This window comes from Balaenoptera musculus, chromosome 20, assembly GCF_009873245.2.
Source record: "Balaenoptera musculus isolate JJ_BM4_2016_0621 chromosome 20, mBalMus1.pri.v3, whole genome shotgun sequence".
In the NCBI taxonomy this organism is placed as follows: Eukaryota; Metazoa; Chordata; class Mammalia; order Artiodactyla; family Balaenopteridae; genus Balaenoptera; species Balaenoptera musculus.
In genome coordinates this window covers 16008925-16035242 of record NC_045804.1, presented here as the reverse complement: position 1 = coordinate 16035242, position 26318 = coordinate 16008925, and the positions used below count along the sequence as shown (strand labels likewise).

The following is a 26318-nucleotide window of genomic DNA, read 5'->3' as shown; positions in this document are numbered from 1 at the left end:
TGAATTCCTTGGGGGAACTTTGTATTCTCAGCACTTAGCGGAGTAGCAAGCACCTGGCCCACAGTCGTGCACGATGCATGAGGACTGAATGACTAAATAGCTTCTTCCTGCCATGCCCCCACCCCCGACAACAGACATGCATTGGCACACAGTTTGTATTTAACTTCAGAAGACCGTAGTGTACAGGACTGTGGTTGCAAGTATCAGCAGCTCAAGCTGGCTTAAGGGAGAAAACAGAAGATAGGGGGACACAGAGGGTCTCATGGATGCCCAGGCAGAAAGGTAGAGGGGCCTCAGGAGCCCTGGGAAGTGTGTACTCACCAGCACTCCCCAGTCTGGCCAAGGACCTTCCCTGCTCCTTGGTCCACTTGTAGGAGGCAACCATCAACCCTAAGGCTTGATGTCTCTGTAATATGAGTGTGTTTGTGTGTGTGTGTGCACACACATTTAGGAGTAAGCAGTTGCCAGAATGGGTTTACAGACCAAGCAGAGTCCCCAAAAGGCATCCACAGAGCACCCTTTATGTGACATCTGGGCACCACCGTTATTTACTTGATCTTTTTAAATTACTTACATTCTTAAATTTATTTTTAAAGGAAACTATATCACTGTGATAAATGTAAAATAAGTATCATTTGTCCTGAACAAAAGTATTTTTTAAAAAGAAATACAATGAAAACAAGAGAATAATACAAGTTCTATCTGGATCCCATTGCTGGTCAAAAGCTCTGAGCCCCAGGCCTGGAAACACCGCAGTGAACAGAGCAGAGTCACAGCTCTCTCGGAGCTCACACTTAAATGGGGGGATTCCAACAATAAACCCATAAAACATGAGTCAGGTGGGCATATACCAGGAAGAATCGAGCAGGGTAGGGAGGATAGAGAGGTGACAGGGAGCAGGGGAAAGGGCCCTCTGAGATGGGGTGGGCAGAGAAGATCTCCTGGAGGAGGTGACATTTTTCATGGGATGCGTGGGGGCAGAGCCTTCAAGGCAGAAGGAACGGCCACTGCAAAGGCCTAAGGATCTTGGTAGACTCCACCCCACGGCATGGGCAACACTGCATCTCAAATAGAAGCTTAGGGGACCGTTGCTCACTCTTGTAATAAAAGTATCTGCCTTTAGCACCTTTTAATAAGCATATTACTGGGAGTTTGCTGGTGGTCCAGTGGTTAAAACTCCACCTTCCAATGCAGGGGACTCAGGTTCGATCCCTGGTCGGGGAACTAAGATCACACATGCCGCGGGGCAACTAAGCCTGCGTGCTCTACAGCCCGTGCGCCACAACTAGAGAGCCCCGCATGCCGCAACTACCGATTAATTTAAAAAACTAATTAATAAGAGTATTACCCAAATGCACTAAGAAATTAGCGAGAATGATTACTTGTCTCCTTCAGACCCTCAGGTCCAGAATCTGGATTCTTCTCGGTTCATTTAGGGACTATTAAAATTATGAAGGCAGCCCAACTCACAAGAGTCTGTTATATAAACCAGGATTATTGATCTGTGATCTGAGGCATACCTGACAAGCCAAGGGGATCTCCCCAGGAAAGGAAGCTGCTTGAGAAACTGAAGATCAGAAGTTGATTGCTAAGAATACACCAGAGCCTCAGAGTCAGTGGCACAAAGAGAGGCTTCTGCCAAGCCGCGGCTGTCCCGCATCCCCTGTCTGCGCGGGTGAGGCAACCACTGAGGAGCTCTGTAGTAACACTACCTGGCATTTGTTTAGACCTTGATACTCTAAAAAGGCTTTTCATATGTTTAATCCTCACAGCACCCCTGTGAAGTATAATTATCTCCTTTTTACAGATGAGGAAATCTGAAGTTCAGGGAGAATAAATGGTTTACCAAGGTCAGAGGACTAGTGTTAATCATAAGGTAATTAGCCTAAGATTAAGGAGGGGTGGTTTGTTATAAATGATATTTGACATAATATAGGGGGTTAAACATTCTTGGCTCCAACCAACTGTGCCTGCCCGGGAACATGTCACACCTGCTCAGAGGTTAACCCTGGTGAGGAGGGGAGATTCCTGGGCCCCATCTGCCCCAAATCTCCCAAGGGAAAGAAGAACACTGCAGCTGTCAGAAGTGTAATCAAAAGTCCATGAAATCAGCTACATAAATTATGTTGGTTTTGCAACATTGTACAGTTTGCAACATTTTCATCAAAATAGAAAATTTTAACCCACTACCTTTACCCTGTGGCCCTGCCTGCGAGGTGAGGCTCAGCCTGGGGTGAAAAGAGGACCTGGATTCGTGCCTCATCTTCCCAAGGGTCTCCACTGGGCTGGGGCCAGTGTCATGGACCGTGTCCTGCTGAGTGGCACCCATGCTCAGTGCTCAGAAGGGCCCTCGCCAGGTTCAGTGCTCTGCTGTCACCATCTTGAAATTCTTAACAATTTTTTAACAAGGGCCTCAATCCTGCTGCTGCTGCTTCCTTGCTGCTTCTTCCTCCCTCTTTCTTCTTCCCCAGGAAAAAGGGGTCTTCTCTTCCCATCTCATCAGCTGGTCCTTGGTGGCCCTGGGTTGGGCCTTTCACCCAGGGCAGGACCCCCTGCCTGCCTTGGCTCTTTCTGCCTTTCCAAGCCCCTCCCCCCATCAGGAGGGCCTTCCAGACATGCTGAGCCTGGACCCCCACAGTTCACTGCTCCTGCTGGAAGGGCCCTGCACGCACCCTATCTCCTCATAGCCGCTACCATCTCCTCATTCAGGGCTCAGCTGCAACATCCCCCCTCTGAGACTCCTTTCCCACCAACAACCTTGACCAGTGTTACCACCACTCCTCAGAGCCCTCCCGTGCCCTCACTCACGCCACATTATGAGGCTTTATCGTATTCCTGACACCTGGAACTATTCTTATTTGTTTATTGTCTGCCTCCTGCCTCTAGACTATAAGCTCCTTGGGTTCAAGAGACTTTGTCTACTTTGTTCACAGTTGTATCCTCAGTACCTACAATGGAGTCCTGCACATAGTTGGTGCTCAATAAATACTTACTGTGTAGGTGAGTGCACAGAGGTGCTGGTTCCACAGAGAGATCAGGCATCAAAGTGAGGAAAGTCAAGTTCTGGCATCTAATCCAGCAGGAAATAATGGGGCTGGAGATGGAAGCCCAAGCTGGTAGCCCAGGGCCTGTGGACAGAAGTTGCCCGGTAAATGTGTCTCAGGAGCCAGGCATACCTGGGAAAGAGTAGGGAGTAAGAGCCCACAAGAGAGCAAAGCTGCTCAGCTCCCCAAGGGAGGGGGCCCACTCAGGGTGGTTTCATGGTACAGAGATTGCAACAGAGTGAACAAGCTGATCCACTTTGAATCTTTAAATGCCACCAACACTTGGATAATTCCCAAATCTATGTCACGAGCTAAGGATCTCACTTGAGCCTTGAACTAGTTTATCTAAATACCTCCTGATGTCTCTCTCCCCTAGAAGGCCCTCAGGCACCTCAAACTCTGTCTGTCTGTCCAAAGCAACTCATAAGAGCACAGACCAGGACTGAAATCCTGGAGTCACTAATTCATTTGTTCTCTGCATCATCTTGGCTCAGTTACCGGATTCCTCTAATTCTCAGTTTCCTCAACTGTCGATCAGGTATGAACAATAATAATCCAGCAGCCCTAGCGGCCCCCATAACTCCATCCTAACTCCTTGAGGGGACAACACTGAAAGCCAACCTCTGTGGGCTATTATGTATTTATAAGGCTAGTTTGCGTAAGGCACACTTTATCATATGTTGTGTATTTAGCAGTTATATAGATGGTATGTCCCTTGGCAACTTTTGCCTGGAGAGAATAACCATGTGTTCCTGAGTCTTGATAAGATTGTAGCAAGAAGCACTAATCTACATTTCTTCTCTAAAGTCTCAAAGAACAGTGAAGAGGAGATAAAACCTTCGAGCTTCCAGTGAGTTTCAGGTTGTTGCCCTCAGCCAGAGTCAGCTTCTTCATGAGGCACAGGGCACAATCTCCTTTACAGTGCAGTGACTTGGGCCCACAGTACTTTTAGGGGCCCTTGAAAACGTTTTAATTTGATTTATTTTAAAACCAGAAGAGGGGAATTCCCTGGTTTTCCAGTGGTTAGGACTTTGCACTTTTACTGCCGAGGGCCCAGGTTCAATCCCTGGTCGGGGAACTAAGATCCCACAAGCCCACAAGCCGCCTGGTGCAGCCAAAGATTAAAAAAAAAAAAAAAAAAATTTTAATAAATTAAAAAAAAAACAAGAAGGAAAAAAAGAATAGTTGGTAATGAATATATGATAATGAAGGCAGCCTAGGTTATGTTTGTTTTTATACCAGTACATTTATAAAAAAAAAAAATTTTTAATGAATGGAGGAAAGGGCTCATGAAATCAAAAGTCCCCAGGGCCCATGAAAGTCACAATGTGACTAGGCCCCTCAGGTGGCATCAGCCTCCCAGATGGAGGGGCAGAGTTGATGGAGGTAGATGTGGCTGAACCCCTCACTCTACCTTCCCCCTCTGCCCAACCCACACTGTCTCAGGGAAACATTTGTGGAGAGAATTGTTGTGTAAAGTCTTTAGCATTTCTGTATGCATGTAGGGCAGTCTAACTGTTTGAGCAAAGTCTCAGTGGGTCAGGAATTTGGAATGGTGGCATCCATGGCATCGAGGAACAAAATCCAGGCTTTTTACATTTATTCGTACAGAAATGATTTCCACAAATGGCATTTTCCTGGAGCACAGAAGAGCAGGACTTCTTGGGAGGATGTTACAGAGCAGGTAACCCTTGGGCAGGGTCTTGGAAGATGAAGAGTTTACCAAGTGAATGGGTATGGGATGATGGTGTCCAGCCAAAGAAATGGAATTTCACAAAGACCCATTTATGGGGGAAGAGCAGCAAATGGACAGGATCATGGCTGTTCTGGAAGGATGGTACATGGGACAGTTCTCTGAGAAAGAAATGGAAAATTTTATTGGCGCTAACCTGAGGATTATAACCCAGGAGACAGTCTTTCAGAAAACTCTGAGGACTGTTCCATAAGTTAGAGGTCAAAGCACAGTATATAAGTTTTTGAGACAAAGGGTCCTACATCAAATGATGTATTATTGATAGTTGACACAATCCAGATCTACACATGCAAAGTGAGTAGTGGGTCATGGGTCATTGTGGCCCCTCACAAGATTAAGAAGGAAGGTTATTGCTTAAGAAGGTCTGGTTAATGCAGATGCGCACTACACACTAAAGAGGAGAGAGGAGGCCCAAATAGGCAAAGAAAAATTTTGTTTAAATTTTTCTCGTCTTGCCATAGAATATGAATTTTACTTCATCAATGCCATAATTAGGGCTTCAATCCAGAGAAGAAGGAAGAGATTTCAGGGTATGGAAGGAGAGCCTCCCAGTTTGAGCCACCCACGGCCATCCTGTGGGGCCATCCAGCAGCCAGATACAAATCTGAAACCAAGAAATTGGTAGGAAAGGATTTCTGTTAGGGAATCACCAGCATAAATGTGGTGGTTGGTTGAAGCCATTGCAGTGGGTGATATCGCAGTGAGAACCGAAAAAAAAAAAAAAGGGAGAAAGAATCCAGATATACAATGAAAAAGCAGAAGCGGTGGAAGGTGAGGATCCATTCAAGGTTCATGGTTGGAGATTGACCAGGGAGGCGACAACAGAGCCGATGGAGGCTAACGGTGGTTGTCCTCAGCTGGTGTAATCCTGTTTTTTTTTCCCCTTGTTATTTTCTGTATTTTTTAACTCTTTTATCAGTAAGTATATATTGCCCTTGTTGGCTAAAATAGACATTTTATTGGAACAATAAAAGGGGTAGTTCCCAATAGGTTAAGCGCTGCTGAGAGGCCGAGAGCACTGAAGGCTGAGCAGAGACTTAGAGACATTGCCCACCTTCTTCCCCCAAAACCGCTCTCCCCCCCAACCCTCCAGCCCCCAAGGGAACCAGTGCAACTCCTGGCAGCCGTGTTTTCTTCCCCGTGACCTGTTCTTGGCCACAGATGATTGGACAGGGGTGTTCATGTGACACCGGCTAAGCCAATCAGAGCCCTCCCCAGGAGGTTGCCTGGAGAGGGCAGCGTGAGCTCAGAGCCGGGGCCGCTATACGCCAGGCAGGCCGACCTTGAGACCCAGGGTAAGGGCGTAGCAGCCAGAGGCGCGAGCCTGTAGAAACAAAAGACCCAAGGGGGTAAAGCCTGGGCATTTAAGGAACTAAATGGAAGCCAGGGTAGGGTCACCAGAAAGAATGGTGGAGGAGGTTGGACAAAGCCAGGACTAAGACCACCAGGGGCCTCAGAAACCCTGCTGAGTTGGGAGTTTTCTCATTACAAGGAGAAGCTGTTGGAGAGGTTTAAAAGAGGGAGTGGTCCGACCTGAATTACAATTTTAAAAGATTAGCAATGCTGGAAAATGTGCTGGAGGGGGTGGGGGGCAATGGTAAGGAGCAGTTTGGAGGCTCCGGCGCTATGCAGACCCCTGAGGGTGGACCAGACGTCAGAGGCGGCGGGGAAGATGCAGGGAGCAGGGGTCCAGACAAGACCCAGTGGTTGGGGGGCTGGTGAGGGAAGGGTGGCATCAGGGCAGATGATAGGTGAGGGGGATGCTGTTATTGAGATGGGAAAGAAGGGAAGACGTTAAGACCTCAGTTTGGGCATGTTAAGTTTGAGGTGTTGATGGCCCGTCACAGGGGAGGTGCTGAGAAGAAAGCAGTGGGGTACATCAGTCTGGAGTTGGGGGATGTCAGAGCTTGGATGCTGGAAGTATGGGTGGCATCAGCATGCAGCTGGTGTTAAAGCCACCAGCCTAGATGAGACCACCTGGGAACTGGAGAGGAGGGGCCCAGCACAAAGGCCTGAGGTCCCCCAACATTCACAGGACTGGTAGAGGGGACAGAGCAAGGAAGGAAACTGAATGTGTTTTGACCCAGAAGCTCACATTGGAGACTGCCCTGGGTTACCCCCCTGCCAAGGCCAGAGAGGGCTTTTTAGATTTGGTAAAGAAGTCACCCTGACTTTGAACACTCTGGGTGGAGTGGTGGATCTGAAAGTTAAATTGGGGTGGGCCTCTTCCCTGAATGAAACCTGGATTAAAAAGTAGCTATGGAGGACCTTTTGGGGGCAAATGAAGAAATATGAAAATGGACTTTATATTAGATTATTGTATCAGCATTTAATTTCTTGGGTGTGATAATGGTCTGTGGTTATGAAACAGGGGGAAGGGACTTCCCTGGCGATCCAGTGGTTAAGACTCCACACTTCCAGTGCAGGGGGCGGGGTTTCATTCCCTGGTGGGGGAACTAAGATTCCACATGTCATGTGGCGCAGCCAAAAAAAAGAAACAGGAGGGAAGAGGGCGGGGCACAACCTTTAAAAGAATGACATAGCTGTTGAAGATCCCACAAAAACTGGTTAGAACTGATTAGGCCCAAGATGGTGGAAGATTCCACTTCCAGTAGACCTTGAGCCTCATTACACGCTCATTGTAATACATTAGCATCTAAATGGCACACTCGTGGGCACCATGATCGTTCTGAGGCTAACCATAAAAGGCCAAAAAGTGGGCAGTGGCCCAGTTCTTGGAAACCCCTGCCCTCCCCCGCCAAATAGTTGGAATAATCCTCCCACTTTTTATGGGCTGGGTAATTGCATAATTAGCCTATGTAATTACCCAGCCCATAAAACTAACCACCCCAGGGAATTCCCTGGCAGTCCAGTGGTTAGGACTCCACGCTTTCACTCTCTTGGCCTGGGTTCAATACCGGGTCACGGAACTAAGATCCCGCAAGCCACACAGCAAAAAAAAAAAAAAGCTAAACTAACCACCCCATATTTTGGGGTCACTCTCGCCTTTTGAGGTAGACTGCATTCTGTCTATGGAATGTGTATCTCTCTAAATAAATCCACTTCTTACCTATCACTTTGCCTCTTGCTGAATTACTTCTGCGCTGAGACGTAAAGAATCTGAGCTTCATTAAGTCCTGAGACCAGGTGTGTGATCTCAATTAAAAGACAGTGGGAAAAAAAAAAAAAAAAGACAGTGGGTTCCAACTACTGAGCCTGAGCGTCTGGAGCCTGTGCTCCACAACAAGAGAGGCCGCGATAGTGAGAGGCCCGCACACCGCGATGAAGAGTGGCCCCCACTCGCCGCAACTGGAGAAAGCCCTCACACAGAAACAAAGACCCAACACAGCCAAAAATAAAAATAATAAATAAATAGTAAATAAAAAATTAAAAAAAAAAAAAAAAAGACAGTGGGTTCGAGTCCCATCTGAGTTGTGCAATTTCAGTTACGTGAGAGAGGTCTGGTTCTTAGGAGACACACGTTGTAGTATTGTAGTATTTAGGGGTGAGGGAGCAAGATGCCTGAAACTTTTCCAGTGTTTCAACAATAACAAACTATACATATATATCTGTATATATTACATATAATATATGTAGTATTTATGTTATATATAGGTATATATATAGTTTATATATAGGCACGTTATCTATTAGAGAGAGAGATATAGCATATGTGGCAAAATGCTAATTGGAAAATCTAGGTGGGGGGCTGTTTTAACACTTTTTCAACTTTCCTGTAGGCTTAAATTTTTCCTAGGGACTTCCCTGGCAGTCGGATGGTTAAGACTCTACACTTCCACTGCAGAAGCCCTGGTGGTGCAGTGGTTAAGAATCTGCCTGCCAGTGCAGGGGACACGGGTTCGAGCCCCGCTCCGGGAAGATCCAACATGCCGCGGAGCAACTAAGCCTGTGCGCCACAACTACTGAGCCTGCACGCCTAGAGCCCGTGCTCCTCAACAAGAGAAGCCACCGCAATGAGAAAGCCGCTCACCGCAACGAAGAGTAGCCCCTGCTCGCCGCAGCTAGAGAAAGCCCGCGTGCAGCAGCGAAGACCCAAGACAGCCAAAAATAAAATAAATAAATTTTAAAAATAAAAATTAAAAAAAAGGAAAAAAAATTAGAAAGAGTGAACTGGCAGGGCTGTGTTCCCACCCTGTTTGTTGTTTGGCTTGAGGCGTCCCAGCACTGTAGCCTGCAGGCTGTTGGGTGGTACGGGCGTGGCGGCCTCCAAGAGAGCTCACGCAGATGACTGGTCCCCAGTACCTCTGCCACCAGTGTCCTTGTCCCCACAGTGAGCCACAGCTGCCCCCCACACCCCCTGCCTCCCCGGAGACCCTCCATGACCAGTTTTTGAAGAGCCGGAAGATCCAAGCAACAGGTCGTTATTCTCTGAAATTATCTCTCCGATTTCGGATGTGAAGTTCAGCCACAGTGGGAGGTATATCATGACCAGAGACTATCTGACCATCAAAGTTTGGGATCTCAACATGGAAAACCGCCCCACTGAGACTTACCTGGTTCACAGCTACCTCCGCAGCAAGCTGTGCTCCCTCTACAAAAATGACTGCATTTTTGATAAATTTGAGTGTGTGTGGAATGGGTCAGACAGTGTCATCATGACGGGCTCCTACAACAACTTCTTCAGGATGTTTGACCGAAATAGCAAGTGTGATGTTACTCTTGAGGCCTCGAGGGAAAACAGCAAACCCCAAGCTATCCTAAAACTGAGCAGTGTGCGTGAGGGGCAAGCAGAGAAAAGACGAGATCAGTGTCGACAGTCTGGACTTTAGCAAAAAGATCTTGCATACAGCTTGGCATCTTTCAGAAAATATTGTAGCAGTAATGGCTACAAATAACCTATATATACTCCAGGACAAAGTAACTAGGAGGACACGTTATTACTTAATAATCTCACATACTATTAGTCAAACACTTGTTAAAATTTATTTTATTTTATTTTTTTTGGCCGCACGGCATGTGGGATCTTAGTTACCCGACCAGGGATCAAACCCATGTACCCTGCAGTGGAATCACAGAGTCTTAACCACTGGACTGCCAGGGAAGTCCCTCAAACACGTTTTTTTTTTTCAAACACGTTTTTTAAATGTTTCTTTGGGTGTTCATTGGATGCATCGACCTTAATTTCCCTCTTTGGAATAGAATTCAGTTGGAGTCCAACTTTCCCAAATCCCAAGTTCTAGGAAACTTTTGTCAAACCCGATAGGTTCAGGGACACTTCTGTTTAGAATTGAGAGCTGCCAGCTAACAGTAGGTCTTCCATAGTTGACTTGAATTTCTGATGCTTTTATTGCCCTGTTTTCTCTGGTGGGTCCAGTGTTTTGCTTCTAGGTGTCTACTGAGGTAAAATGAAATTGTCTGTAGTATTTAAAGAGAAAAGAGAGAAGTTTTTTTAAATTAAGCAATTCCATTTGATTGAAAAAATTCAACAAAAAATAAACACCGTTTACTCTAAAAAAAAGAAGTTAACGGCGGCTGTAGAGGAAGTGGAAACAGCCAAGTTTTCAAGGAGAGAAATGGTATAGTACCTGGAGGGGATCGTGAGGTCAAGGGAGGGTTTTACACAAAAATGTTTAAAATGAGAGCAAGCGTGTATGTTGACAGGAATGTTCCCGTGGAAAGGGAGAAATTGATGTTGTAAGAAAGGGGTGAGAGGTGCCGGGTAAAGTCCTTGGGAAGGCTGGCCGGTGGGTGGCCCTGAGCTTGGAGAGGACACCGCACTGAGGTGCTGCGCCAGGCCCTGGGGTCAGTGCGGGGGGGCAACCCCTCAGGAAGTAGGATCTGAGGCTCTCAGCTGACAAGAGTCAGGAGGGCAAGTGGTTGTTTCAAGCAGATTGAGGCACAGAGCCAAAGAAAAGCTGGCAAATTTGTTTGGTGTTTAAGATCTGAATGGCGATTATTCATCAGCTTAGGGGAAGAGCCAACAGGGGAGAGATTTAAGTCCTTACCCCTCTGCTACTCAGTTTTTCCATCTGTAACATGAGGGGATTGAACTGGGGGCTCTCAAAGGACCCTGCAAACTCCTGTTCACTCAGGGTCCCTTATGATACCTGATGGAGAGCTTTTACTGAATAGCACGTGTTTGGGTTGTTAAAGGATTAAAGATGGCTAGTAAAAATTGGACACTTGCCTAAGAGGTTTCTAATTGAGGGTAAAAAACCAAGAGATACAGAGAGACACTTGAAAGGAAGACTGCTTAAGGCTTGAGGACACCCCTGGGGGAGCAGGGGGGTGGCCCGGAGGTTGCTGGGGCGCTGAGATGCCTTGACGACGCTTGGGTAAACGCAGTACGAGGTCCCTTTGGGCGTAAATTCTGCTGTCTCTGGGCTCTCGCTGAAGCTGGCATTGCACAGCGTGAAATGAAACAGCACATTAATGTGATTAACACTGAATAAACCTCCGTGTGTGAGCAAATATAGCTTGAAGCGGGTTCAGGAATTTTAAAATATCTATTATTGAAGACAGCCTGCAGGGGCCGTGGCATCCGATGACAAGCCAGAGGCTGCTACCGGCATCTAATATTCCCAGAGTCGTTTCCTTCGGCAAAGTGCATTTGCAGGCTTCTGTGCTAGGCTCTTCCCTGATCCTCCAAGGAGGATTATCACCACTAACCCCATTTTATAGATGAAGAAACTAAAAGCATTGTCAACAGTAGGCCTCTCAGGCTGCTGAAGGCAGAGACCACGCGTATCATCACTGGCTCCCCAGTGGCAGGCAGGAGGCCAGGGCAAGGGGAGGAGCCTCTCAGGCCCTGAGAGCCGGCCCAGCGAGCCACGAGCGCTGTGCTGGGACTTGCACGTCTGGCGTGCCTGCTAAGCACCAGGCTCTGTGCTGCAAGCCTCACACAGATGGTCTCACTTAGTCCTGATGACAACCCTTGGCAGTTGGTATTATTAACCCCAAGAGGAAACTGAGGGCAGACAGGTTAAATAACTTGCCAAAGGTCACCCGGCAGAATCAGGATTCAAGCTTAGATTTGTCTGAAGCGAAGCATGTGCTTGACTGCCGAGCTGGACGCTGTCTTCCAGGAGAGTATGGTGCGGACTTCTGGAATTCTTACAGCCCCTGTGCTCGAGAGCCGTTAGCACAGCGCTGAGCACAGGTAATAGGGTGGCACCAGTGTCAGTGAGTATAGACTGTGGGGCAGACAGTCTGAACGGATGAATGAGTAGAGATGTGAATTCCTGTCTTGTGGGGTCTTCCTCTTCAAATTGAAGATTTCCCCAAAGCTTATGAATGCTCAATCTAATTAAGGCAAAAAGGCATCAGAGAATTGCTAGGCCTTTCCTTTATTAACTGTCAAGTCCAATCTGTAGGCTGTTTACGCGCTGAGGTCAGAGATCAGTCTTTAGCTGCTCGCCTTTCATTCATCTGGCAAAGCCCGGAACATAAAGTTTATTGATGCAAAACTGATTGGCAGGCAGGGGTAACGAGGTGGCAGGGACAGGGAATATCAGGAGTTCTAAGCCACTCGGGTCACTCCTGCTCCCTTGCCGTGCTAACTTCACGTGCTCCAGGTTACTGGCTCGTAGCTCATAGCTTTCCGCACCACAGTCTAGATGAGCAGCAAATGTCTGGACCTTGGACGGTGTTCACAGAGCACATCAGGATGGGAAGGGGAAGGAGTCCTTTCTCCCTGTTTGTTAGTTTGGAAAGGAGAGAGTGAGGCACGGAAGGTTAGGTGTGGATGGTCTTGAAACTTCACAGATCAAAAGGAATTCCCATGTAAGCTTGCATCGGAGAGGCCTGGGAATTGGGAAGAGGAAAGTCATTGTTACACCAGCCCAGGATTAAGTGGCTCCCTGTCTCTGGCGAGCTCCTGCGGGGCCTCCTCCGTGCCCACCAGCAAGAAGAGGTGGGAAAGCACACGTGGGTCCACACCTGGGTCTATCTACTTGCAGCGTCCTCAGGATAAAAACCACGAGTAAGGCACTAAGTTCCAAAAGAGGGAGTTGGACCCAGGAGTTGTTGCTCATGCCACTCAAGATAGGGAAGGTCTCAAATATTATTTATTTATTTTTATTTTTAAAAACAAATTTATTATTTTTATTTATTTTTGGCTGCGTTGGGTCTTTGTTGCTGCGCGCGGGCTTTCTCTAGTTGTGGCGAGCGGGGGCTACTCTTTGTTGTGGTGCTCGGGCTTCTCATTGCAGTGGATTCTCTTGTTGCGGAGCACGGGCTCTAGGCGCATGGGCTTCCTTAGTTGTGGCTCACGGGCTCAGTAGTTGTGGTGCGCAGACTCTAGAGCGCAGGCTCAGCATTTGTGGCGCATGGGCTTAGTTGCTCCGCGGCATGTGGGATCTTCCCGGACCAGGGCTCGAACCCGTGTCCCCTGCATTGGCAGGCGGATTCTCAACCACTGCGCCACCAGGGAAGCCCATCAAATATTATTTATTTCTATCAGGACCAAACTGGATTCTGCCTGATCTGAGGAAAAAACCCTGACTGCAGGTCATTTTAAATGCCTTCTTAGTCTCTGCAACTCAGAAATAGTGGTTTTCCACATCAGTCAGATGTCTGGATTCAACCCCCCACACTCATACATCACAAAGCAAAAAATAACAAAATTAAAACAAACCAAACCCCCAACCCTCATTTCATTTCCTTGGAAAACAGTCCAGGTTCAAGGTCTAGTCTGAGCAGGGAATGTCTCCTCTCCTGATCTGTTTCTGGACAGGCAGGGGGGCAAAGTCCCTTTTCCTCTTCTCCGTGACGGGGGGTCGCACAGAGCTCCAGAGAGAAATGTCCACCAAGGAGCAGAGCTGGACCCAGGGCTCCCGTGGCCGTGACCTCCCTTGAGTTCAGTGCTCATGATGAGCAGCGGCTACTGTCGGGCACTGGGGTAGGAAGATGATTAAGAACGGATCCCAGAGACCCACACACAAACCACTAACCATAGTAAAACACAATAAATGCTCTTTTGCAGTAGGAATAAAGTGTTTCAGCTGCACAGAGAAAGAAGGGAGAGGGAAAAGCTTTGGTGGTTCTCAAAATGGTTCCCAGGCCTGCAGCAGGAGTGTCACCCAGAAGTTGTTAGAAACGCAAATGCAGGCCCAGCCCAGACCCACAGAGTCAGAAGCACTGGGGGTGAGGCCCAGCAAGGTGTGTTGGAAGACACCCCCCAGGCGATTCTGGTGTGAGCCAAAATTTGAGAGTCATGAAGGGGCTGGCAAACTGCCTATTTTTGCAAATAAACTTTAACTGCAACACGGCCACAGTCATTCAATTACGTGTCATCTGTGGCTATCTTCCTGCCGTGCTGGCAGGGTGAGACTCGTAACAGAGACAACATGGCCTGCAAAACCTAAAATAATTTACTGTCTGGGCGTTATGTGGGGTGGGCGATGGGGGAATTGCTGCCCCCAAGGAGGGGGGTGGAGACACCTGAATCCCCCTTCTGTGGCCGGTGCTGCTAGGGCCTCTGCAGTCGTGCTTCAGTCAGCTCAGTGCTGGGACCCAGCTCTAGTCTGGGGACTTACTGAAAACACTGAACAGTCAATTTTAAGTGTGAAAAATATATAAAGAAGCCCCCGGTTACTGACTCGCTGTTGTGCTCAGTGCTGTGCTTGATGCTGTAAGGGCCTAACTCCACCCTCTAAGATGGGCATTGTATCCCCCTTTTACAGATGTGGAAGGTGAGGCTGGGAAGATGAAGTAACCAGCTCAAGTTCACGGAGCCCAGGAGAGGAGAGCTTGGACTGGACCCTGGGTCAGCTTTGCTCCCAGCTCAGGCTCTCTGCCTCACACCTACCACCTCTGTTTTCCCAATTATAGGATGGAAACTCCCTCAGTGGACAACGGGGGCAGCTCTCAGGAATCTGTTAACGTAACAAGCACAATTTTCATACTTTTTCCAGTGGGGAGATGAGTCACCAGGGGCTGGAGAACCCAACCCAGGCCTACATCCTGGGGGTGTCCAATCCTATGGGGAGCACGGCGAGGGGAGGGCAGGAGATGTTGGACCCACAAGGACACAGGACCAGCTCTCACGTGTTCTAGCCAAATGGGGCAGGTGGGAGCATGCAAATGCTGAATCAGTGCCAGGTGGGATGCAGCCTCTGGGCAGTGTGACCACCAAAGGCCTCCCAGTGCAGCCCCTTCCCCACATTCCAATCCCACAGGTCCTTCTGTCCTGCTCCTGAATTGTCAGTGTGGAGGTATGTATAAGGGGCGCCCCAGGGAAGAAGGACTTGGTAACTTAGGTGAGTCTTGTATCTGTGGGAGAAGAAAAGAACCTATCAGGGTATTTCCTGCTCTGATACAGGAGTGGAACGGACCAGCTGGTCAATAAGAAGCTAAGCCAGTAATCAGATTGGGGAACCTGTTACTATGTGATATTGCAACATCGATGCCGGTGATTGAAACAGCAAAAGTAAAATCTTGCCCTGCTACCATTGAAGAAACGTGGGAGCTAAAACACCACTGTCTGGGTGGCTAAAACAGTGACCAAGAAAGTCTGTCCCCCACGCACATACGCAGTATCTATTTTGGCTTCCAAATATTTTGTTAGAATAGGAAGATAAAAAACCTTCTTAACAGACAAAAGAGCTTGGTTTGTCAGGCAAAAGTTAAAACCTCTGAAGAAAGCAAGCATTTTGAGGAGAAGACTAGTGATAAACTGCTTCCTCTCGTCAAACAAATCAATGACATTTAATTATTTTAAACAAGCATCATTGGAGAGTCTCTGCATGCCAGACACCACACTAATCTTTCTGGACCTTGGTTACCTCATCCCATCCTCCCATCAGCTCTAAGGGGCAGGTCATGTGAGCAGCCCCATTTTACGGGGGGGCGGGGGGTTCAGGTGGAGGGGAGGACACTTGGCTGAGTGTCACCCAGCATGCACGGCAGAGCTGAGTTTTGAACGCAGGGCTTGTGACTCTGTGTCTTATATTCCTTTCAGAGCGTCACATTTACTCTGCAACTAAAAACTAAATCTGGACAAAGCACAGGGAGACCAGGGAAACACAATAGCCAGAGTCTGTGGATGGCTTCACATTGAGGTAGTATTTATTAGGGCAGTGGTTCTTGGACCTGATGGAACCACACTCCCATTGACAAGGGCTGCTGGGCTGCTGCGTGAATGGGCAGTGTAGGCTGCAGATCGTGGGCAGGGCCAGCTGTACTGTCACCGTCTTTCCCTGTTGCTTAAACTATTGTTTTAGGGAAAACTTGCCTTGAAAGAATAATTCTCTTTTGCATTTACATGACACTTTTTTTTCCCCCTAAATTTCAGAAGACTTTATTGTGTTAACTGACTTAATCCTTAGAGCAACCCTGGGAGGAGAACAGGTGTTAGTTCCCGGTTTGACAGAGGAGGAAGTTGAAGTAACTTTCTGAAAGTCTTATGCTAATGAATATTAAAGCAGAATCTCAAACATGAGGCCTCACCAAGATACCTGCAAAACCAGACAACAAAACTTGGAAGACTCCACGGGGATGGAGGAGATCAACTACCTACAAAGCAGCAGCTTTGGCTAAAAATGGGTTATCCAAATTTCCAAGAAAATGTAAGCCTGTATATACATTGTGGTTTCAGAAGAGGAGAGTCCAAGAGAGGGGAGTCTAAAAAGCAGGGCTCTGGTGTAATTTCATGAGAGGGACAGACCCAGCGTCCTGTCCCTCTAGCAGACAGGGCACTATTTCGAGGAATTGGGAATGGCAGCTGAAAACAGCTGTGCGCGGTGGCGCCATTAAGGCCATCCCCTTGCCCTTGCTCACCGAGGAGCCTTCCGAGCAGCTATCCTGGGATCAGCGTCTGTGGGTCAAATGTTGCCGCTTGGCAGTAACATTCCCCTTTTGAAATGAACGAGTTGGCATCCAGGGTTGTGAACGAGTTGGCACACAGGGTTGTGTACCATTCTCAGCATTTTGATGAGGTTCTTCCCAAATTGGATTAACTCTGGGGCCAGGGAGACCCGAAGACCTGAGAACCAGATCCTGTGTGACGGTGAGGTTTGTTTTTTTGGGTTTTTTTTAAATTAATTAATTTATTTATTTTTGGCTGCTCTGGGTCTTCATCTCTGTGCGAGGGCTTTCTCTAGTTGCGGCGAGCGGGGGCCACTCTTCATCGCGATACGCGGGCCTCTCACTCTCGCGGTCTCTCTTGTTGCGGAGCACAGGCTCCCGACGCGCAGGCTCAGTAGTTGTGGCTCACGGGCCCAGTTGCTCCGCGGCATGTGGGATCTTCCCAGACCAGGGCTCGAACCCGCGTCCCCTGCATTGGCAGGCAGACCCTCAACCCCTGCGCCAGCAGGGAAGCCCTGACAGTGAGTTTGATAAGAGTCTTTCCTAAGTGACTAACCAGCTGCCCACATCCACACCTTCAGAGGAGGCGGAAACTAATGGCCAGGGAGGAAAGCTGTGAAACACAATAAATACGGGGTAATGAAGCCAGAAGCCAGAAGGAGGTGATGGAAAGTTAGTGTTAACTGAAGCAAACTAAAGGAGCAGGTGGAACCTGGAGTCAGCCAGGAGGGGCAGGATTGAGCACTGCGCGCCCTGGCCCCAGCCTAACCCTGCGTGGCGGGGCAGAGGGCACCGGTCCTGGAGCCAGACCGCCTTTCAGAGAACTCCCTCACCTCCTCTCCACTTTCTCCTCCTCCTCTGTATGGTGGGCCTCCCTCAAGGTTGAAAGGATTAAAGGTGATAATGAACATGCTCTCACTCCAGTGCCTGCCCCATAAATGCTCAATAAATGCTTTTTGTTATAATCCCTGCCCTTTGGGATCAGGCATTAAACGCAGGCTCAAGACACTGAATCTCACTGCAGCATAAAGCACCTTATTATGTCGAAACCTTGGTGAAATTGTGGCCTACACCTGTGCCCGGCTCAGCAGCAGGCATCTCCTCACCCTGTCGCGCAAGGCCCAGAAGGCCCAGAGAGACGCTGCAGTTTTGCCTGACAAGTCATCCTGCTGCAAACACGCCAGTTCTGGCCCCAGGCCATTTTCACTCACTGTTCTCTCTGCCTGGAAGGCTCTTCCCCCAGACGGTGACAAGGTTTGCACCTTCGTTTCAGACTTCACGTTATCAGAGAACAGCCATCCCTGACCTACCTCCCTATATAAAGTAGCATCCCTGCCACCACTGGGGTCTAGCACTCTATCCTCGTACCCTGCTTTCTATTTCTCCATGACACTCAGCACCTCTGACATATAGTTTTCTGTTTTTTGTCTGTTTCTCTCACTGGCATGCACCTGAGAGCAAGGATTTGGTTTTGGGATTTGCTCTTTTTATTTGTTTTTGTTTTGTTTTTTTCTTCCAGTTTTATTGAGATATAACTGACCTACAGCACTGTATAGGTTTAAGGTGTACAGCATAATGACGTACATCATGAAATGACTGTCACAATAAGTTTAGTGAACAGCCACCATCGCATATAGATACAAAATTAAAGAAGTAGAAAAAAATTGTTTTTCTTTTTTTAAAATTTATTTATTTTATTTATTTAATTTTGGCTGCGTTGGGTCTTTGTTGCTGCGTGCGGGCTTTATCTAGTTGCGGCGAGTGGGGTCTCCTCTTCGTTGCGGTGCGCGGGCTTCTCACCGCGGTGGCTTCTCTTGTTGCGGAGCACGGGCTCTAGGCGCACGGGCTCAGTAGTTGTGGCACGTGGGCTCAGTAGTTGTGGCTCACGGGCTCTAGAGCACAGGCTTAGTAGTTGTGGCGCATGGGCTTAGTTGCTCCGCGGCATGTGGGATCTTCTGGGACCAGGGCTCGAAACCCGTGTCCCCTGCATTGGCAGGCAGATTCTTAACCACTGCGCCACCAAGGAAGCCCAAAAAATTGTTTTTCTTGTGATGAAATGGTCTTTCTTTTCAAACTTCCCTCCTCACTTATTTCTACTCAAAAGCCTAGCATGGTTGTCTCTTGAAACGGCCTGGAGGTTCTTCTCACTCTATCATGGAAAGGCAGCCACTTGCCAGCTCCGTATCATTATCACACATACGCAAGATAGGACACATTCCGTGCAATGCAGTAACATGTGGCCACACCTGCTAAGTGTCTGGTGAAAGTGTTCCAGGTAGAGGGATAGTAAGTGCAAAGGCCCTGAGGCCAGTGAGGCTGGAGTGGAGGTGCTGGGGATAAGGGTGTAAGAGAGGATGATTCCAGGGTTTTTGACATAAGTAATGAAAGAATGGAAATGACATTTTCTAACATGAGTTAGGTAGGGGGAGGAGCAGGTTTTGGATGTAAGTTTTATGATGCTTTCAGGTTGGAAGCACCTGGCAGGAATCCGGCAGTAAGCCAGGTGCTTTACATACATTATCTCCACTGCACGGATAAGGAAATTGAGGCTCCAGAAGTCATGTGTCCTTGGGTCTCAGAACATGTATGTAGAAGGGTTGGGATTTGAATCCAAGCTGCTTCTCCAAGGGTTTGTCACCCTGAGAAGCACTGCTCACTGAAGAAAGAGCTGGGAGAGGACTACTTGCCTGCAGTTGGAAGAGTCGAGTATTTTGCATAAGGTGAACTCAGATCTCCTTTCCAAATTCTGCAATACCAGGACACAGAAGGCCCTTCTGTATTTGGACTGGTATGTTTAGGGCCAATAAAAGGAAGCACCACATCACAAGAGGGCTGGGGCTGCCATCCCTTTGGCCTCAGCAAGGTGGCTGGCAAATCCATTTCCACGGCTATTCAGGCTGTCACATGATGCCAGAACAGTGGAATGAAATGTGGAAGATTCTATTGAGGTTATTATCATGGGTTACACTCCAATTTTTCATATTTTTAAAGATTTGCTCACTGTACTTACAAAACATTCACATAAAGCATTCACTAATGTAACAGACAAGCCTTCAGAGCCTTGAAATCCAGTGTGGGCTGCAGACCCGCAGCAACAGCATTACCTGGGGCTGTCAGAAATGCAGACTCTCAGGCCCTATCCCAGATGCATTTTGGCAAGATGCCCAAGGGATACGTATGCTTGGTCCAATTTGCGAAGCCCTGGCCTAGAGCAGGGGTTGACTAACTTTTTCTGTAAAGGACCAGATAGTAAACATTTTAGGCTTTGCCTGCCTGTCACAACTACTCAATTCTGCCATTTGTAGCGCAAAATCAGCCACAGACTGTATGTAAAGGAATTAGTGTGGCTGTGTTCTAACGAAACTTTATTAATGGACACCAAAATTAGTTTATGTAATTTTCACGTCACAAAATACTATTCTTCTTTTGATTTTCTTTCAGCCATTAAAAATAAAACTCATTCTTAACTCAGAGGCTATACAACGTCCATCTTCTGACTTGCCTTTCTGGGCTGACCATGCCCAAGGCCACTAGCCGAATGATCCCCTTCTTTCTTCTCTGTGGGCTTGGGCCCCCTTTCCCTCATGAGCTGTGTCACTGTGTCTGAAGGTTGATTACTTAAGCCTAATATGAAAGGTCAATGGAAGAACTAAGATTTATAAAATACACTTTGCCAGCTTCCACAAATGCAGTGTGTTTGCAGTTGTCCCCTATCTTGACGTTTTCTGAGAAAGACCAAAATGGAAGATTCAATAGCTCAGGGGAGGGGGCTTGTTACTTTCCAGGGGCATTTATTCTCTTTGCTCCTCTACTTGTCTATTTTACATTTCAGTTGCTGGGAAAAAGGAACACACAATTCAGGGAAGACAAGTATTAAAAAGTAACATTTGGGGAGGGAGTTGAAAGAGGACATTAAAGAAGGGAGGTACTCTCCAGGAGAATAAGAATATTGTTCCAGCATCACTGGGCTGTGGGGAAGAACGCATGACGATAAAGAAAGTAAACTGTGTCAAGGAGACTTGCTCAGGAAGGCTTTCTGAAGCAAGCTGGGCAAAAGGAGGGTATGAAAAACATAGAGATAGGGGAGAGATTGGCAGAGAATCTTAGGCAGGCTGAGATCTGAATTTCTTTCATCTATAGTGCACTTTCATGGCAACCAGATGCTTTTCCACTTTGTTAGGAATGGGGAGAAGGGAGGAAATAACACTGACCAAATGCCTACTGTATGTCAGGCACAGTTACAAGGCATTTCCTATCACTATTTCAACTTTAATTAAAGCCACTCATGGGATTAGGTGTGCTGGCCACAGTTTTCAGATGAGGAACCTGACAGGTGAAGAGACGGGGTTAGGACCTAGTTCTTTCCAACCACCAGTGCCCTGACATTCTACATTGCCCTGCCTACCAGAATTTATAGTGGAAATATTGCCTTCACAAAATTTGTTATTTCTTCTCACCATTAGAAACCCTAAATTCTCCAGGATGGGGGAAGAACATAAACAGACCAGATGACTTTTACATTTTTCTCTACTTACCCCCCCCCAAATAAAATGTAATGCTTTTTTTTTTTTTTGTAATGCTTTCTTTAAAGGGACATCAAGTCCTTTTTCTGTTATGAAGAAAACAGCCCCACAAACAACTCAGTACATTGGCAGCCTGGTTTCCGAAGTTAAACTGTGTGCTGCTAACCAATCTAATGACACATGTCTACATCCTTGGTAGAAATGTGGTTTGGGGACCATTTATTTAGGGATTACTCTGTCAGGCATACACATTATCTCATTTCATCCTCCAACAGTCCTGTGAGGTTTTTAACACCATTTGATGGATAAAGAAACTGAGGCTTAGAGAAGTTAAATATCTTGCCTAAGGCCACACAGCTGGTAAGAGGCAGGGCCAAGATGAAAACCAGGGCCCTTGACTAGGAAATTTGTCCTCTTAGCCACCACACTGCAGGCCCCTTCTAGAAAAGGTGCACGTAAGGTCCCCTGCTCAGTAATATATGCCAGATGGTGGACATTATGAAACATTTAAGAAGATGCTGGACATTCATTAGTGTGGTACAGGTGAAAGGGCAAAAGAGTGCTAGAACTACTTTAGTTTTCCCTAGTGTCTTTCTCAAAACACCTCTCCCATGAGTACCTGAAACCACCAACCAGCCAGCAAAAAACCAGGGTGGTGGTTCCAAACATCAAATAGGAAACCACTGAATACCCTGATCCCCCCACTGGAGATTGTCATATGCCTACCTTTTAGGCTCTAAGTAGTACTGAAATAAAGGATTCCACTTAACTTTAACCTAGAGTTTCCCGAGGTCCAATGTACATCTATTCCCTTTAAAGCATTTAACCTATCGAGATGTGCAGAGCACAGCTTGGGGAACACCAGCGCCCTGGTCCTCTCTGTGACTATGAACATGAACCTGGAGGACTTGTCACACACTGAAGGCAGGAAGGACCAGATGATCAACGTGCACATCTAGATGAATCCATGTTTGAGCCTTCTGAAGCTGATGGGAATTGGGCCTTTGCATGGGGAGTGTCACCATTTGCCAGTCTATGACAAGTTGAGTCTCACAAAGTTGCCCTGTGAGCAAACACAATTAATAAATTTATTTCTGGCCACGGGGCATGTGGGATCTTAGTTCCCCGACCAGGGATCGAACCCGAGCCCCCTGCATTGGAAGCAGTCTTAACCACTGAACTGCCAGGGAAGTCCCAGTAAACACACTTTAAACAAGTTGGTTCATGAACCCAAGGTTAAATCACATTGTGAGAACCATCTGACAACAACAGAGCTTATTTTGAAATTATCCACCTATTGTTCTTTTTCCTTACTGTTGATATTTGATATTTTCATTTATATGATGCTTATAAACAGAAGCAGCTCATTTTTGTGGTAAGCAAATTCATTAAATTCCTATGAGCAATTCCTGTTGGGATGAGTGTTAAATGTGGAGTGGGGCTGTGAACAGACCTATGGCAGTGTAAGTTCTTTGACATGCAGAGGAAAACGCACTAGGCAAAGTGAAACTAAAAATCTCATCTTTTCCTGTATTTTAGTAACTACTTTTATTTTTTAAAAAATAATTACCTCAGGGACTTCCCCAAGTGGTCCAGTGGTTAAGACTCCGTCGTGCTCCCAATGCAGGGGGCACGGGTTTGATCCCGTGGTCGGGAACTGGTCGGGGGAACTAAGATCTCCCATGCCGCATGGTGTGGCCAAAAAAAAAAAAATTAGCTCAAAAAATGGAATCATAGCCTTATTATTATCTTATTATCCTCTAGTCCAAACTCCTTCACAGATGAGGTTGGCGAAACTTGAAAGTTTAGGTAACTGGTCCATGCAGCTTCTCTGTGAAAGAGCTGGCTGGAACTCAGCTCCAACTCTGTCTGGTGTTCTTCCTTTTAAACTCTTCTCATTTGAGACATTCCAGTGTCATTTTAAGGAGTTACTTTTTTGATCATTCGCTATAATGACAGAGCTTGCCTCACTTGCTTTTCGAGTTGTAGGGGAAGGTACTCTTGGTTCTCCTGCTCTCTTGATGGTCCTTCACCTTGCCCTTTTTCCTACCCTCCTCTGCCTGGAACTTGCTCTCCCCCTCCCCTTCAGACATTGTTATCTTTGGAAATACGTGTGTGCACAGGGCCCAACCTGGCTGTGTTCGAAGCAAGGTGACTCTTGGCTGAATGGAGTTTTTCCACAGTGCTTGAATTTGTCCAAGGCTTTGGAAGGCTGGGCAACTAACAAAAAGTAAACTGCCATCCTTTGCCCTTCCAGCAAGTCTGTGTTCCATTAATACAGGATCAATTAAGAATAAGGAAGAAAGAAAGGCAGAAACGTCACTTGAAGTACTTGCCTAGCCCCTGGAAAAGTTCAAGGCTCTTGTTCATTATCTGAATTTTTCCCAAGTGATTTGCCTGTAGTCCTTAAGTCATCTTCAGACATCTGATCAAGGCGGCATCAAAGGAAAATAAAAAGTTGGGTATCTGCGTTGAAGTCAGTGTCCTGGCTCATAGAAGTCCGTGGAGAATGTGATTTTTTCTCCGGTGCTGGGTGATCAAAATGGGAGGCTTTTTCTGTGCAGGAAGCCCTCCTAGCTGCGGGAGCTACTGCACCCTTTCACATTTCCCATTCCTCAGCAGACACTGAGGGGCAGGCCTGTTTTCTCCGTTCTTGCCCTTACCCTCCGAGCCCCCTAAGTACCCAGGAGGGCCTTGTTTTTAATCAAAGGTTGAAATGGAACCTCCCCCCGGGGGCACCGAGAGAGTCCCTTTGGGGCAGCATCCTGGTGGGGGTGGGGACTCAGCCTTGATCCCAGAGGACCTCTTGTCCCTGGAGACGTCCTGCCAACCAGGTACGTGGAGGTGAAGCGCTGTCCGCTTTCCAAGGCGGCTTGGATTTGGGGAGTGGGAGGGTGAGTTTGGAGAGTGGCGGGGCGTGGGAGCCAGCCAACACGGGTGGGCACAGCCAACTCACTAACTGGGCGTCTCCGGGGAAGTTCGGGCGGGGTTCGCCGGCTCACGGGCTTTCTTCCTCTAAAATCCATCCTGGGCAGAGCAACCCCACTTCTCACCCAAACTCGTGGAGACCAGGGATTAGGCTGGCGCGGGGTTCGACGAGGCGGATCGGGGGAGCGCCCGGCCCCGGTGGCGAGGCCCCTCTAGCTCCGGTCCGCGACCCAGGGCGCCGGCCCAACCTCCTCGGCTGGGGCCGGTCCCGCGGGGCGAGGGCCGATTTTACGGAGGCGGCAGTGGGGGCTCCGGAGCTCCGGACCTGTCCGACCTCTCCTCGCGTCGCTGCCGGTCCGCCGGCGCCGCCCGTCCGCCCGCCCTCCCTCAGCCGCCCGGCAAGGCGGCGGCCTCCTCAGCCGGCGCGGGGTCCCCTGGTTAACCCCTGCCCGCCAGCCCGGCCGCTGATTGGAGGAGGCGGGGCGCCGGGGCAGCGGGGACCCCCCCACCTTCCTCGTCCCCTCCCCCTCCTCCCCCACTGTCGGCTCTTCCCCCACCCCCATTGGACCCCCCTGCCTCCCAGCCGTGCAAATCTCGCGAGGAAACACGCGGTTTCACTAGTGTGTTTACACCGATCACTACTAATCCGGACCGAACCGATCCGGATTAAGGGGCCGGAGGCGGGTTCTGGGCACCAGCGGTTCCGACCCCCCCGCCCTCCACGCCGCACCCGAGTGGCCCCTAGCCGAGTGGGCCCCCACCTCCCGGCCGGGCCTGGGCCCTTCTGTGCCTCCCTTGGCCTTTGTCCGGCGCCAGGAGACCGGTCCCGCGCCCCCCGCGGCCGCCCGGGCCCGGGCCCGCGTCGGGCGCCTGGCTCTGTACGCGAGCCCGGGGATCTGCGGCCTCCGAGGGCCCCCTCCCCCGCCCGCCCTTTCGTGGAGCCCGGCGCCGGCGGCGGCTGCCCGGGCGGGGGGTTGCGGTGCTCAGGAGAGGCCCCGGCTCCGCCCCGGGCCTGCCCAGGGGGAGAGCAGAGCGGTCCTCAGCCGGGTCGGGTCGGGGCCCCTCCCGGGAGGAGCGTGGAGCGGCGGCAGCGGCGGCGGCAGGTGAGAGGCTGAGCCCCGAGCGGGGGAGGGCGCCGGGCCTGAGGCATTAACCGTCCGGGCGACCCCCTCGGCTGAGGAGGCTGCGGCCCGGGCCCACACGGGGGCCGGCGCCGGGCCGCAGCTCCTCGGCTTTGAGGCGGGAGGGGCTTTCCGAGGGCTGCGGGTCGCTAAGGGGCCGGGCCGAAGATGGGGGAGGCCCAGGCGGCCCCGGCCTGGGAGTGGGGCCGGCGGCCGGCGGGGAGAGGGGGGCGCCCGGGCAGCTGGAGGCCCCGGCAGCTTCCCGGGCGCCCCCGAGAGCTGGCCCGCCCTCCCTCCGTGACAGGTGGGCCTGGAGTTGGGGAAAGTTTGGAGCCGGCGGGAGGCGAGGGGCGCCGGGACCAGGCCCCATCGGTCCTGCTTCCTGGCTGTGGGCTACAGGGAGGATCCCAGTTTAAGGCCCTGCTGGAATGGAACAGAGTGGATCTTTCCTTAACATGAGTTGACATTAAATGGAATAACCGCTGGGGCGTCATTTTCCGGGCCGGGCCTGAGGATGGAGGCTTAGGAAACGTGCCGAGAGACCCTGGGTCTTGAAGGGAGGTTGCAACCTCTGCCATTCCGGCCTCGATTAGGGCAGGGCGAGACGCGAGGAAGGCCACTTAGGGAAACACTCTCTCAATCTCTTTTCTTCTTCTTTTTTTCTTTCCTTTTTCTTTTTTAAGATGCCTTTGTACCCTTCCGAGAATTTCCTAATTCCCTCTGTAACCTGCACTTGTCTGTGTGGGTGAAACTTTAATTTGCCACCCTTTCATTCCCCTTTGCCCCAGGCTCTCAATCCAGGAAGGGAAATGAAACTGGAGGACTTTGTAGGGGTTGTTACTGGAAATTGTGGAGGTGTTAGATTGCAGAGGAGCATGGTTCATTCATGTTTTCAGTGAACTTTTAAATCATGCCAATCATTCCAATAACTATTTAATAATATGTTCAAAGGGGTTCTATGTAATGGTATATGCACCTCTTCTACTTTTAATATTGGGGAGGTTTCCAATGGGTTCTGCAAGAGCTGATCTCTTGCAAACGATGGAGGTATTTGCTGAGAGTAGCCTGTGCATTAATTGGTCGTGGAAGGAGTTTAAAAATGGTGTCCTCCTGCCCCTCCCTGCTTGGAAGGAGTGCTAAAAGCAGATGTCTAGAGAAACCTACTGCTCCAGGGAGTGGCAGA

The 26318-nt window shown here is 49.0% G+C and overlaps 2 protein-coding genes and 1 non-coding gene across 6 annotated transcripts in view; all 3 read left to right on the top strand.

Annotated features, from left to right (window-relative positions):
* Nucleotides 1-4049: 4049 nt before the first annotated feature.
* TRNAK-UUU lies at nt 4050-4122 on the top strand. The gene has a single exon. It is a non-coding gene; the product is annotated as a tRNA-Lys (tRNA).
* Nucleotides 4123-6357: 2235 nt separating this feature from the next.
* Nucleotides 6358-25121, top strand: LOC118886659 (serine/threonine-protein phosphatase 2A 55 kDa regulatory subunit B beta isoform-like). Its single transcript, XM_036836706.1, is given in 5 exon segments — nt 6358-6394; nt 9145-9523; nt 9525-9675; nt 23176-23237; nt 24686-25121. Coding segments are annotated over 5 exon segments (1065 nt in total).
* TLK2 (tousled like kinase 2) overlaps nt 24647-26318 on the top strand; it is a 105243-nt gene continuing 103571 nt past the window's right edge. For all 4 annotated transcript variants that reach the window (XM_036837137.1, XM_036837139.1, XM_036837138.1 and 1 more), the window contains exon 1: nt 24647-25117. The gene's annotated coding sequence lies outside the window, so the exon portion shown is untranslated. The remainder of the gene's footprint in view (nt 25118-26318) is intronic.